General features: G+C 35.9%; 1 protein-coding gene across 1 annotated transcript in view; it reads right to left on the bottom strand.

The window, feature by feature from the left end:
* Positions 1-14,239, bottom strand: part of ADAMTS20 (ADAM metallopeptidase with thrombospondin type 1 motif 20) — a 191,162-nt gene that overhangs the window by 92,653 nt on the left and 84,270 nt on the right. The window contains exons 11-14 of the mRNA XM_054664337.2: positions 13,457-13,561; positions 4,518-4,663; positions 3,127-3,308; positions 2,887-3,023 (exon numbers count right to left, since the gene is read on the bottom strand). Of these exons, the coding sequence (XP_054520312.2) occupies positions 2,887-3,023; positions 3,127-3,308; positions 4,518-4,663; positions 13,457-13,561 (570 nt within the window). The remainder of the gene's footprint in view (positions 1-2,886; positions 3,024-3,126; positions 3,309-4,517; positions 4,664-13,456; positions 13,562-14,239) is intronic.

Below are 14,239 nucleotides of genomic sequence, written 5' to 3'. Positions count from 1 at the left end.
AAAGCCAAATATTACACGTTCTCACTTGTAAATGTGAGCTAAATGATGAGAACATATGGGCACAAAGAGGGGAACAACACACACTGGGGCCTGCTGAGGGTGGAGGGTGGGAGGAGCGAGAGGATCAGAAAAAGTAACTATTGGATACTAGGCTTAGTATCTGGATGATGAAATAATCTGTACAACAAAACCCTGTTACGCGAGTTTACCTGTATAAAAAACTTGCATATATACCCCTGAACCTAAAATAAAAGTTAAAAAAAAAAGAATGACCAACTATAAGCATGGCGCTTTAAAGTTTACAAAGTTCTTTTCACAAATATCCTTTCAATTAACAGGAGATTCAGTACAACAGAATTGTTTCAAAATATGTACTCATCTAGTTGTATGTCAACATTTTCACATATTCATTTAAAAAGCCAAGTTTATTAAAGGGTCATCCACAGACCTCCTGCATCAACATCACATGGGGTGGTATTTAAAAAGACAGTATCCCAGATCTTCTGAATTATAATACTTGGAAATAAAACCTAGGAATCTGCATTGTAACACTGACATTGATTCCAATACCCACTGTCATTTGAAAACCACTCTTAAAAGAAATGTAATTCAAAGAGACTAAAGTATGAGTATGTAAGTAACACATTAGAATACTCCAAAAAGATGACTTCCATGGTTATTATTTTAACTCATGACCTTAGAACTCTGCAAATAGTCTTAGCTTCAAATAAGTATTTAAAAGTAACGTTTTCTCTAAAACTAATACCCAGCATAACAGTGCTTATTTTTAAAAATGAATGAATAAATGAATGAATATACAAGTAGATGGCTTGTTCCAGAAATTTCAAAAAAACAAATGCAGCTCCTCTCCATGAAGAAGCTGTCCTCGGCATACATTGCAATAACTCTTTCCATTGTTTGGAATGGCCCTCTAAATTTAGTGATCAGCAAAGAAAATTTCTTAAGCCTAGTGAATTTTTTTATATACAAGGCAGATATTTTCAAAATCAAAATGTTAAGCATATATTTTCTGAAAGTAGTATGCCTCTATATGTTCAGATAATCTTCATCATAACTTTTGCATTGTCATATGACTTTATGCCGCTAATTTAAAGCACAACTTTTTTCAGGCCACTGAATAACCTTTTCAGTATTTAAACTGTTTCCGACTTAAATTATTTTAATTCTCTTTGAACATCTCATTAGCTCTTTGGGTGAAGAGCCTTTATCACTGAGATAACGTAAAAGGTATTTGTTTATGGGGAGATGAAGTTGGCCCTATAGAGCTCCACTTCAACTGAAGGAATAAGTTCATAACTTATACTTATATTTTTAATTATTTTTATCTTTTATTTTCAAATTGACAGATAACATTGTATGTTTTTATCATGTACAACATAATGTTTCGAAGAATATCAATACATTAAGGAATGGTTAGATCTAGCTAATTAACAAATGCATAACCTCACATAGTTATCATTTTTGTGGTGACAGCACATAACATCCACTAAAAATAGAACTACCATATGATCCAGCAACCTCACTACTTCCAAAGGAAATGAATTTAGTATATCAAAGAGATATCTACACTCCCATGTTTATCACAGCTCTATTCACAATAGGCAAAATATGAAATCAAACTAAGTGTCCATCGGTGGATGCATGGATTTAAACAATCTGGTTTATATACAAAATGGTATATTATTCAGCCATAAAGAAGAGGAAACCTCGCCATTTGTGACAACATGGATGAACCTGGAGGACATTGGGTTAAATGAAATAAGCCAGACACCAAAAATCAAATACTATATGATCCCATTCATATGTGGAATCTAAAAAAGTTGATCTCATAGAAGTACACTTACTATATTCTTTAGACCACATTCACTATCTTAGTTCTCAAACTCGCCATCCATTCTCAAGACTGCCATTGCAATGTTTGTGCTTTAACTCAGCATCTCATCTGCTCTGACCTACAACCCTGTTAAATGGACCACCTGCCTCCAATCTTCTAAACCCAGTATTTTGAAGATTACAATATGCAAATCGAATCACATCTCTCCCTTGACTTCAAATGCTTCTATGTGTTTCCAAGGAGTTAAGAAAAAAAAAAAGTACATTTGACAACCATCTGCTAGTCCCTAACTCCAACTCTGCTCCCATACTTCCTCATCTTCCTAAAACCTACTCATTTCAATACTTAGCACAAGTCTTATGCGCTCCATAAAAGGTTCTCTGAATCCTTTACCCACCTCCCCATAAAATAAGAAACTCCTTTCAATATCTCCATGCTACCTTGCAGATGACCCATAGCACTACATTCTAATTGTTTACATGCCTATTTCCCCCACAAATCTGTGACCATCTTGGAAGTGGGGTTCTCTGCTCCAATCTTTTATCCTGGTGACTTGAACAGTATCTGACATCTAGTAGCTACTCAATCAATGTTTGTTGAATGTACATAAAAAATAAGTGACAGAGAGCTGGAAAGGGGAAAGGAGAATATCAATGGTTTCAACGGACAAGGAAAACGTTACTGTAGAAGCTTATATTTAAAGTAGCAAAATCTCCTTACAATCCTTGTATCTTATTATTTTCTATCTTTTTAGGAAGCTGACCTCATTCCTATTTTGATTATGAGTACAATAGACCACAGAAAGTCATCAAATTTATCTTAATGCTTTGTTGAGGCATTCTTGATGACAGAGAATTCCCAGTAACCAGGCTAACCATACTTCTATAGATAGCATGATAACAAAGGTTGCTTTGTTGGAATGCATAAGAACATATGCTGAAATAGTAAAAGTAATATTTGGTTATATAAATCGAAAAAAACATTATTCTTAAAGTCACTTTAAATCTAATAGAAACTTATAGTTTACTTACCATACACTGGCCTTGAACACAGATGTCATGAGTTTCAGTTCCACAAGGAGTACCATCTTCAACCATATCCTTCAATAGGTAGAAATAATTGGTTCCAGCAACCTGACAATAGAGTTTACAACGATCCTTTGTGCCAACTGTAAAAAAGAAAAAGGTCAAATTTTTCATGTATAATAATAAAGCTATGTGTTCTTATGTCTCAGAAAAATTTACATCAAAGAAACAGCATAATTTACTTACTGCCACTGTATCTTGGAAGCCACCTCACATTAGAGGGAATGCCACTGATGTCCAAATGTTTACCATTAAAATCAGAGCACTGCTTCTCTCGAAAGTCTTGTGTGCCTTTTGGACATGAATCAGTATTACATGATCGAAATTTCATCCTGCGGCCCACACAGTAATTTCCTCCGTTTCTTGGCCTAGTCAAATTCATTACATTTTAAAGCACATCAGTACAACATTATTTGTGCCACTTACTTCTAAAAGTTCCATTCTTTTCCAGGATCTAGAAAACCAGTGAAGTCCCACTAACACTTTTTAACAGAAGTATGTAACATGAGTTTTAAGCAATTCTATGGATAACGAACCACAAAAATATCCACCTTAACGTGGACAGTGAGCCTAGAGGGCAGAAACGATACCTTATTCTTGACTAGGTTAACTAGCAAGAAACCAACAATGGAAGTTTTTCTTAAACTTCCAAAAAAGGGTTTGCTCACTTTCTGGAAAGAAGAAAAGACATGTGGTGAGCCAAAGACAATAACAAAGGCAGATGCCATGTTAAATAAAAAGGAAATGTATATACATCTGTCATGTATATCTTATTTATCACTCAATTCAAGGAGTTTTATGGTATCAATCTATATCCATGTTATTTTGGCTTATGCTGGAAAATAAAACTTTTTGCAGAATTTTTGGAATATAAAGACTTCTAGTATAATTTATCCTAAAATTTAAATGAACCAAGATTTTATTCAGAGTAAGTCACATTTCTGCATTAAAAATGCTTATTAATAATACTTTAAGTAAAGAGTATCATATTGCTTACCAACTTATATATCATATATACAACAAAAACATTAATTTAAAATCTTAATGCAATATCTAAGCCCTTTTAAATAGTTTGATGAGGGGGAGATATGCTTTAGTACTTATTCAGCTAAAGACAATGATGCGTCTATAACACAAGAAGCAGAGAAAATAAAGTATCACATGTCACAATGCACAAAATGGTAAAAAATTGGTAACCAAACTATATATGTTATCCAGAAGATCCGAAACATAAGTGAAAGTAGCCAGGATGTTTCATTAGGCATACAGTAAATGTGAAAATGCCATTATATAACCATCATTCATATTTATATTTCAAAATTTATACTAAATTAAAAAACAAAAAAATGAAGAAAATGGATCTCAGTTCAGATTATAAAATTTAATCTATTTAGGTTTTTTTTTTAAATGTCTGAATCTACCAAAATATAAATCAATGTGGCTTAAAGTGCTCCAGAAATTTTCTGAATCTCAGAAACTTACGGACTGACCTCCAGTTTTAGAAGTGAGTGAAACTGATGTTTACTTTCTGGTGCCTTGAGATAATCTTAATTTATAGTGACATAAAAAAGACATACTCAGGACGATTACAGCGCCTGGTTGCACTTTCGATTCCGCCTCCACATGTTCTTGAACAAGAACTGTAAGGTTCCCATGGTCCCCATTCACCATTTACAGGACGTGTTTCCGTTTCTTTGTTTACACATAGCCCATGACGGCAATGCTATAAAAATAATAAGCACAAAAAGAAATGATGCGTGTCTCTAATTAGAACATCACAAAAATTATAATAGCAGCATAAAGATCAATAGAAGAACAAACTAAACAATTTGAAGCTAGCTGTTATTAATTCAGATTACATTTGAAATGATTTTATGAATATTTCCTACCTACTGAGTAAGATCTGTGGAATAGAAAAGGAGTGTAATATTTCTCCTGGCTTTAAGATTTAGAGTGTCATTGGGGAGGAAGGAAAAATTAAATAGTAAAATGGAATATGGCGGGTATTTTTTGAATAGAAGAAACCAAATACCAGGTTAATATGGTATATTTCCATCCTTCCACTTTTTTACTCAAAGTATCTATACACTCTTCCACTCTTATAAAAAGCTTTCTACTTTATTCTATCGGAAGTCTCAAATGACAACCTTGTTCCTTTACTTTCATCAGGAAAATGGAAACTTACAGAAGAATCTACCCACAGTCTCTCACCACCTGTTCTACCCATTCAACAGCATCTGCACTCACATTCAGCCTTGCTACCTGTTAGCACACATGGAAAATTCACTATCCCAGACAAAGTCAATCCCCCTGCTTGTGCACTTAATCCATCCCTTCTCACTACACCAAACATCACTCCAGCAATTCTCTCATCTCTTCTATATCATCATTTCAGTGATATCTAATCAAAGTATGACCATGCACTCATGCCAGTCTATGAATTAGTTACCAGACTGAGAGACAATAACACAACTTGAGAGTAAGCATTAAGAAATTTTTGTAAGATTTTTACAGAGAAATTTTATGTCTAAGTAAATAATTTAAAAATTGGCTTATGTTTATTTCTAATTGTGGCAAAACATGCATAACATAAAATTTACCATCTTAGCCATATTTAAGCATATAGTTCAATAGTGTTAGGTATACTCATTGTTGTGCAACCAATCTCCAGAACTTTTCCATCTTGCAAAACTGAAGCCCTATACCCATTAAATGACAACTCCCATTTTGTCCTCCCTGCTACCTCCTGGTAACCACCATTCTACTTTCTGTTTCTATGAATTTGACTACTCCAGATAGTTCATACAATTGGAATCATATAGTACTAGTCTTCATGTGACTGGCTTATTTCACTTAGCATAATATGCCCAAGCTTCATCCATGTGTCAGAATTTTCTTATTAAAAATGAATAATATTCCACTGTATGTCGTCTTAGTCCATTTTGTGCTGCTATATAAGAAAACCCAAGATTGGATAATTTATAAATAACAGAAATTCATTTCCCACAGGTCTGAGATCTGGGAAATCTAAGGTCAAGGTACCGGCAGGTTTGGTGTCTGATGAGGCCTTTCTCTTCTTCCAAGATAGCACCTTGCACACTGCATCCTCTGTAGGGAGAGAATGCTGGATCCTCACAGAGCACAATGCAGAAGGACTGAGACAGCTCAATCCTGAAGGCCCTTTTATAAGGCATTAAACCCACCGGTGAGGGAAGAGCCATTATGCCCTAGTCTTATCAAACAGGCCCCATCTCCCAATACTGTTACACTGGCAATTAAATTTCAATATGAGTTTGGGAGGGGGCAAACATTCAAACCATAACATATGCATTTACCACACTTTATTTATCCTTTCATCCGTCAATGGACACTGGGTTGCGTTCATCTTTTTTTTTTTTTTTTTTTTTGAGATGGAGTCTCGCTCCGTCACCCAGGCTAGAGTGCAGTGGCGTGATCACAGCTTACTGCAACCTCTGCCTCCCACATTCATGTGATTATCCTACCTCAGCCTCCTGAGTAGCTGGGACTACAGGCGCACGCCACCACACCCAGCTAATTTTTGTATTTTTAGTAGAGACAGGGTTTCACCATGTTGGCCAGGATGGTCTCAAACTCCTGCTTTCACCTTTAGATATTGTGAAAAATGCTGCTATGAGTATGTGTGTACAAATATCTCTTTGAAATCTTGCTTTCAATTCTTTGGGTATATGTCCAGAAGTAGAATAGCTGGAGAATATGATAATTCGATTAATAATTTTGTGAGGAATGGCCACACTGTTTCCCACAGAAAAATATGGCTTATATTTTGGATGTCTTTTTTGCATTTCATTTTCCTAGTCAATAATTTTTATTACTTTGTACAAAAGTATCAGTTTATAAATAATCAGAAATTTTAAAAAAGAACAAAGACAATATTTTACTACAGATAATTTGCAAAGTGGTTTCCTAGATTATCACTACAGATAATTCACAAAGTAGTTGCCTAGATTATTCTCATTAACATACAAACACAGCTGTTATTTCTCTCACTTTAAGAAAACAATAGCAACAACAAAACCTTTCTTAGATCTCACTGCCCTTACCAGCTACTGCCCTGCTTCTCCTTGAAAGAGTCGGCCATGTACATTCTTTAACTCCCTATCTATTCCCTCATAACCCCGCCCCATGAGGAATATATCCTATTCCTCCGTGAATCTGCTCAAATTGTTAGAAATGCAAAATGCTTGTTCCTTGGTGCTGCAAAGAAATAGCACTCGAACATAAATTTAAGTTTCTCAGCAAGGCAATTTTTCCTTTCTGCAAAAACGGTGCTCCTCACAGATGGAACAATGGCAAGAGCACACCTGGACAGGGCAGGGGCAGGAGTTCTTACTCCTGACACAGATAGCCCCTACTGCTGTGTCATTCCCTACTGGCTAGGGTTGGACCGTATAGTCTAAGCTAATTACGATTGGCTCTTTTAAAAAGAGCAGGAGTACAAGCCAGAGTGGCGGGGTGAGTAGTTTGGTGGGAAGGATGGTTAGGAACAGGTAACTAAAGATGACTTAGGTCAGAGCAGGTAACCAGGGGAACAGATATGAATTACTGATTAGGAATGGCAGGAAAGTTGTTTACTGAAACTAGAGACAAGGAGGCAAAAAGAACCAGGAAGTTAAACTTTAAAATGGAGAATCAAAGAATAAGAGAGCCAAACATACTGACATACTGATTCTTTGAAGAGAAACCTGGGGTTCACTATATTTAACAATGTGTAGGACACCAATAGCCAGTTCTTATTCTCTGTCTTCCTTGACTTATCAGCAATGTGTGCACAATTAATCATGCTTCTTCTTTGACATAATTTTTTTCTCTTCATTTCCAGGGCTCTACACACTTGGTTTGCTTCCTTTCTTCAAAACTAATTGTTCTCATTTTCTTCTGTTGTTTTTTCTTTTTCTTTGTGACAACTTAGTGTTGGAATGTTTCTCCAGGCTCACATCTAGTTTTTTTATTCTTTTCTGTTAACAGTCACTTCTAGTCCAGATCTCTCTCTTAAATTCTCTTCTTCTCTGTGACAACTTAATGTTGGAATGTCTCTCCAGGCTCATATCTTGGTTTTTTAACTCTGTACTACTAAGAGTTACGTCTAGTCCAGATCTCTCTCCTAAACTCCGGACTCATATATATGCCTACTTACTTATGACTATTTACTGGAATGTCTAATAAACATTTCAAGCATAGCATATCCAAAACTGAATTCCTGCCTTCCCAACTCAAAACCTACTTTTACCAAGTTGATCTAAGTTGTTCAGCCAAAAGCCTAGTCATCATTTCTCTTCTTCCTCTTTGAACATTCCACATCTGATACATCAGCTAGAATAAATGTTCTAGTTCCTTTTAAAATATATCAAAAATTGACCTTTCATTATCTCACTACTACTACTCTGGTTTGAGCACTAGCATCCCTTACTTCTATCACTGAAATAGCTAAGTAGATGTCTGTTTCCACTCTTGTCCCTGACAGTTTAGCCTTAACACAGTTGCCAGAATGATCTCTTTTTAAACTAAGTCAAATCAGGTATGAATCCATTCAAATCTTTCATTATTTTACTTTGAGTAAATATGCAGTTCTCACAATGGCCTGTGTGAACCCCAAAAATTTATGACAGGTCTCAGTTAATTTAGAAAGTTTATTTTGCCAAGGTTGAGGGCATGCCCATGACATAGCCTCAGGAAGTCCTGATGACATGTGCCAAAGGTGGTCGGGGCACAGCTTATTTTTATACATTTTAGGGAGACATGAGACATCAGTCAATACATAAGAAGTACATTAGTTCTCTCCAGAAAGGTGGAGACAGCTCAAAGCAAGCCCCTCCCCACCCCTCAATGGGGACTTCTAGGTCACAGGTAGGTGACAGACAGATGGTTGCATTCTTTTGAGTTTCTGATAAGTATTTCCAAAGGAGGCAATCAGAATATCCATCTATCTCTGTGAGCAAAGTGATGACTTGAATAGACTAGGAAGCAGGTTTGTCCTGAGTCGTTCCCAGCTTGAAGGGTCCCAAGATATTTTTCTTTCACACCTGCAATGCCCTACGAAATCTTCCTTCAGTTACTTCTTATAAGTCTCTTTCTCTCTTCACTTCACTCCAGCTAAAATGTCCTCCTTGCTCTTCTTTGAATACTCCAGGCATACTCCAGACTTAGGAGCTCAGCTGTTCCCTTTGTTGGAAACTCATTTACCCCAGATATCCTCATAGCTAACCCTCTCATCTCCTTTAAGACAGCTAATTTGGTAACTTCATATAATGTCTGTCCTGACCATCATATTTTAAATTGCAATCTGCCCTCTCCTACTATAAAACTTCTAATCAGCTTCCTGCTCTATTTTTCTGGTGTGTGGCACCAATCAGTTTGATGGTACTATTATATTAATTATTTGTAATATTCTAGTCTCCCTCTAGAACTTGAGCTACATAAGGGCAGAGATCTTGTTGAGAGACAGGACTAGCTGGATTACCTAGGCTGACTAAGAATCCCCAAGCCTAGCTGGGAAGGTAACTGCATCCACCTTTAAATACAGGGCTTGCAACTTAGCTCACACCCAACCAATCAGGTAGTAAAGAGAGCTCACTAAAATGCTAATTAGGCAAAAACAGGAGGTAAAGAAATAGCCAATCATCTATCACCTGAGAGCACAGCAGGAGGGACAATGATCCGGATATAAACCCAGACATTCAAGCCTGCAATGGCTACCCTCTTTGGGTCCCCTCCCTTTGTATGGGAGCTCTGTTTTCACTCTATTAAATCTTGCAGCTGCACTCTTCTGGTCCATGTTTGTTACGGCTGGAGCTGAGCTTTCACTTGCCGTCTACCACTGCTGTTTGCTGCCATCGCAGGCCTGCTGCTGACTTCCATCCCTCCGGATCCAACAGGGTGTCTGCTGTGCTCCTGATCCAGCGAGATGCCCATTGCCGCTCCCCACAGGGCTAAAGGCTTGCCATTGTTCCTGCATGGCTAAGTGCCTGGGTTCATCCTAATCAGGCTGAACACTAGTCACTGGGTTCCATGGTTCTCTTCCATGACCCATGGCTTCTAACAGAGCTATAACACTCACAGCATGGCCCAAGATTCCATTCCTTGGAATGGTCAGAGAAAACGAGGCTTGCCGCCATCTTGGAAGTGGCCTGCCACCATCTTGGGAGCTCTGGGAGCAAGGACCCCCTGGTAATATTGTCTGTTTTGTTAACTCATGTATCCTACAGCAACAGAAGAAAATGAGAAATAGTGTACCTAAAATAGTGCCTGACATAATAGGCCCTTGATAAATCTTTGCTGATTGAATGAAACCTACAGCCAAGCTTATAGCAGTAAAAATGCTTTGTGCTCTCCATTAGAAAAAGTCATTCAATATAAGAAAGCCATATTAGAAGTGAAAAAAAAATCGTAATGTACTATGTGCATGTGCATTTTGTTAGCATCTTGCACAAAAAATTTAAGTAATCCTTACTCTTTTTAAAAAATAATTTCATAGACTAGAGCATGAAAAAGTTATAACGTTATACTATTCACCATGTAGTAAAATTAACTCATTATCAGAAGGGTTCACCATGGCTTCACACAAATTGATTTACTACCAAAAGTGTTCAGCACACACACTCATTAGATAGTCACAAGATAAACAGAATAAAGAAGAATGTTAAGGCAAAATTATAGAATATTTGTTTCAAATGTCCCTTCAATAAAAGGTTTATTTAATACTGAATACAGCTAAATATATAGGGGTTCACTGTGTTTTATTAATTTTAAAAAGATAATTTATACCTATTATAATCCACATGATGCTACCCCAAATACCACCTTTGCTTTCAATCTGCATTGGCTCTAAAGTAAATCTTAGCATCTCATCACATTTACCTTGAATCTCAATAAATCCATGCCTATCCTACCATCTCATTGGGAAAATTTTCAAATGGCTAATAAGCACATGAAAAAATGCATAAGATTGATAATAATCATGGAAATACAAGTTAAAACCACAATGAGATTCCATTTTATACCTAGTAGAATGGCCAAATTTTTTTTAAAGACTAACAGTATCAAAAGTCGGCAAGAAATACAGAGTAATTGGAACTTTACTCCATTGCTAGGGGGAGTCTAAAATGGTGCACATACTTCAGAAAACTGTTTGGCACTGTCTTATGATGTTAAACATACACTCACCCTATAATCCAGCAATTCTACACCAAGAGAAACACAAACGTATGTCTACAAGAAGACTTGTACAGGGATGTTCATGGCAGCCTTATTCATAATAACCAAACACAAGAAATGATTCAAATATCTATTGACAGGAGAATTGATAAATTATAGTACATCTGTATAGCTGAATTATACTGTGGTATAAAGGAATGAACTGCTAATGCACACAATAATATGGATGAAGCTTAAAAATATTATGTTGAACAAAAGACGCCTGTCCCATTCCACTCCTTCAAAAAAGATGACGCTGTATAGTTCTACTTACAACAAGAACAAGAAAAAAACGAATCTCTGGAAATAAAAATCAGAATAGGAGTTTTCTCTGGAAGGAAGGAGAGTTGTCTAGATAGAGGCACAACTAAATTTTATATATATATATTTATTTTTTTATTTTTTTATTTTTTTTTGAGACGAAGTCTCACTCTTGTCCCCTCGTAGTGCAAAGGCGTGATCTCGGCTCACTGCAACCTCCGCCTCCCAGGTTCAAGCGATTATACTGAATCAGTCTCCTGAGTAGCTGGGATTACAGGCGCCTGTCACCACGCCTGGCTAATTTTTGTATTTTTAGTAGAGATGGGGTTTTGCCTTGTTGGCCCGGCTGGTCTTGAACTCTTGATCTCAGGTGATCCGCCTGCCTCAGTCTCCCAAAGTGCTGGGATTACAGGCATGAGTCACCGTGCCCAGCCACAACTGAACTTTTTAAAGTGATAGAAATGTTCTCATTTTTATTGGGATGTTGGCTGTATGTGCATCCACATTTGTTAAAATCCTAAGATCTATGCATTATACTCATATATACCTTAATTTCAAAAAATCATGTTTATGCCCTAACTGGATTTAGAATATTAATAAATTAGCTATAAATAGTATATCTCTTAATATTTGTAAATATATCAATGACATTTTTGCCACAAGCAATCAATCCTGAAGGTTCATGGCATACAGTAACTTGAAAAGTTGCTAAGGAACAGAGGAGGGTGCCAGTCCTGGATTTTAATCAGGTGAACATCTTGGAGCACATCTTCAAATGTGCCAATATCAGCAGCCCAGCATTCATACTTCAAAAAGATTTTTTTTCCTCTGCTGAGCCTCAGGTAGTCACTCTCACAAATACCACCTCTTACTCAAAAAGCTATCTACTAATACTAGTCACAGGAACCGAGAAAAAAGTAAAGTCCTTTAAATAACTCTTATCCACCAAACAGAAACATTATATAAAGATTGAATTTTAAAATTCAAAGCCAGCTGAACTGAAAAAGCCCACTAGAACTTTCGTCCTAAAATTACAAAAAGGTTATTAGTGTGTTAGATGAATTCAATGAGTACTTCAGCTGCTACAAAACTTGAAGTTCCAAATAATATATTAGTAACCAATTAATTTGTAATGTGAGCAATATTCACAGGAAACACACACCTTTTGATGCAAGTGATTCAAGAGAAAAGTATTAGCTATTATAAATATTTCAAGGAAGCAAGAAGTGGTAAAGGCAAAGTTCAGCTACTGAACTGACCTTATTTTTAAGCAGTTTATCTTTTTTGGCTAATGTGAAGGTAACAAAGAGGCACAATTAGCCAATCCATTGCCAAGGAAGTGTTCCTTTTACACTGAGGGAGCTCAGAGATGCTGACAGACTAAACACTTAATGTAGTCAACACTGGCCACTGAGGCCATCCTGGAGCACAAAGTACACTCTGACTTCATCCTCTCACAAGACACTTTTCATTATCATGGTGAGCGTTATTCAACATCATGTTGACAGCTTTAGATAAGTTCATGACTGTTGGAATAATAAAGACCTAGCATGGTAGGTGGTTGATTTTAGCGGTATAATGTATCTTGATACACTTAGAAACAATAAAGGTCTAAAGAAGCCACTTAAAACTTTCAATTGTATTAACGGAATTTTAAGGGATAAAATGTATGAAATGAAAACATCCCTGAATTTGGAGAATTTACCAAAATATTAGGACTGTTATATCTGTCCTCAATTTTAATAATAATGTTATAATATACATAGATAACTATATATCCATGTAATTATTTATATGCTAACTATACAAAACTTTAATATTCATCTGCCATAGCTTAGAAATAGGGTAAAATTAAAGATTTAATTCATTGACAATGTACTATATCAAACAAACATGGCAATAACATTAATTCGACTAGCTGAAGAAAAGTTGACAGCAAATAACAAACAGAGTGCTAAAATGCAGAGCAATCACATCCTTGGATAATATCTTCATACAAGACTCACCCTTCAAGAAAACCTACCATTCCAGGACCGCAGTCTGTTCCATCTGCTGGTGGCACGTGTTGAGTGAAACAGCCTTTGTGAAGCTTTTCTGTGCTTGTGCACCACAGATGCATGCATATATTCTCCTGAGTAACAAAAGGCAGGCAAGCCAGTGTAAAGATAACACCACAACACTGGTTCAATTCAGTATTACACATTGATTTATAAATTGATCTGTTTCCTAGTTCTATGGTATAAGCTGAAACTAATCAGCAAATTTTTTTACTAAGTTCTAGTCATTAATTTTCTTCTAAATACATAAAATTGTGACATTTTCTTTAAAACTTTTTAAAAAAACATTGAATAGGAGTTATGAATTGGAGTGGAAATTTTCAAAATTATTTGAGATAGTTTTCTCTCTTTACAAGATATCTTTCTAAAGAACTTTTTATTGTTAAATGTTATTCATAAGAATTTGCCAAAAGCCGCTTTTGATACAATGGTGGAATGTATGAATAATCTGCATTGAAATAATGTATAATGTATACTGAAGTTTCCTATTTTGTGAATATAATGCATACTTTCAACTTTTGAACAAAGGGCTCTGAAGGTTTCGAAAGAAACAAAAGTCCACAGAGAGTCATATGAGCTATACCCAATATAATTCCTTTCTTTTTCTGAATTTAAATTCAAAGTTTATTTAGTGTCTAAATCAGATTGGAAAGAAATATATCTTTTACAATGATATTTTAAGGTAAATCTTCCCCATTTCACAGTGAATGTTTAAAGGCTTATTGAAATTTAAGGTTTTAGGAAGAATA

This window comes from Pan troglodytes, chromosome 10 (genome assembly GCF_028858775.2).
Source record: "Pan troglodytes isolate AG18354 chromosome 10, NHGRI_mPanTro3-v2.0_pri, whole genome shotgun sequence".
Lineage (NCBI taxonomy): Eukaryota > Metazoa > Chordata > Mammalia > Primates > Hominidae > Pan > Pan troglodytes.
Note: the sequence above shows the minus strand (reverse complement) of the source record. Positions and strands in the feature narration are given on the sequence as shown.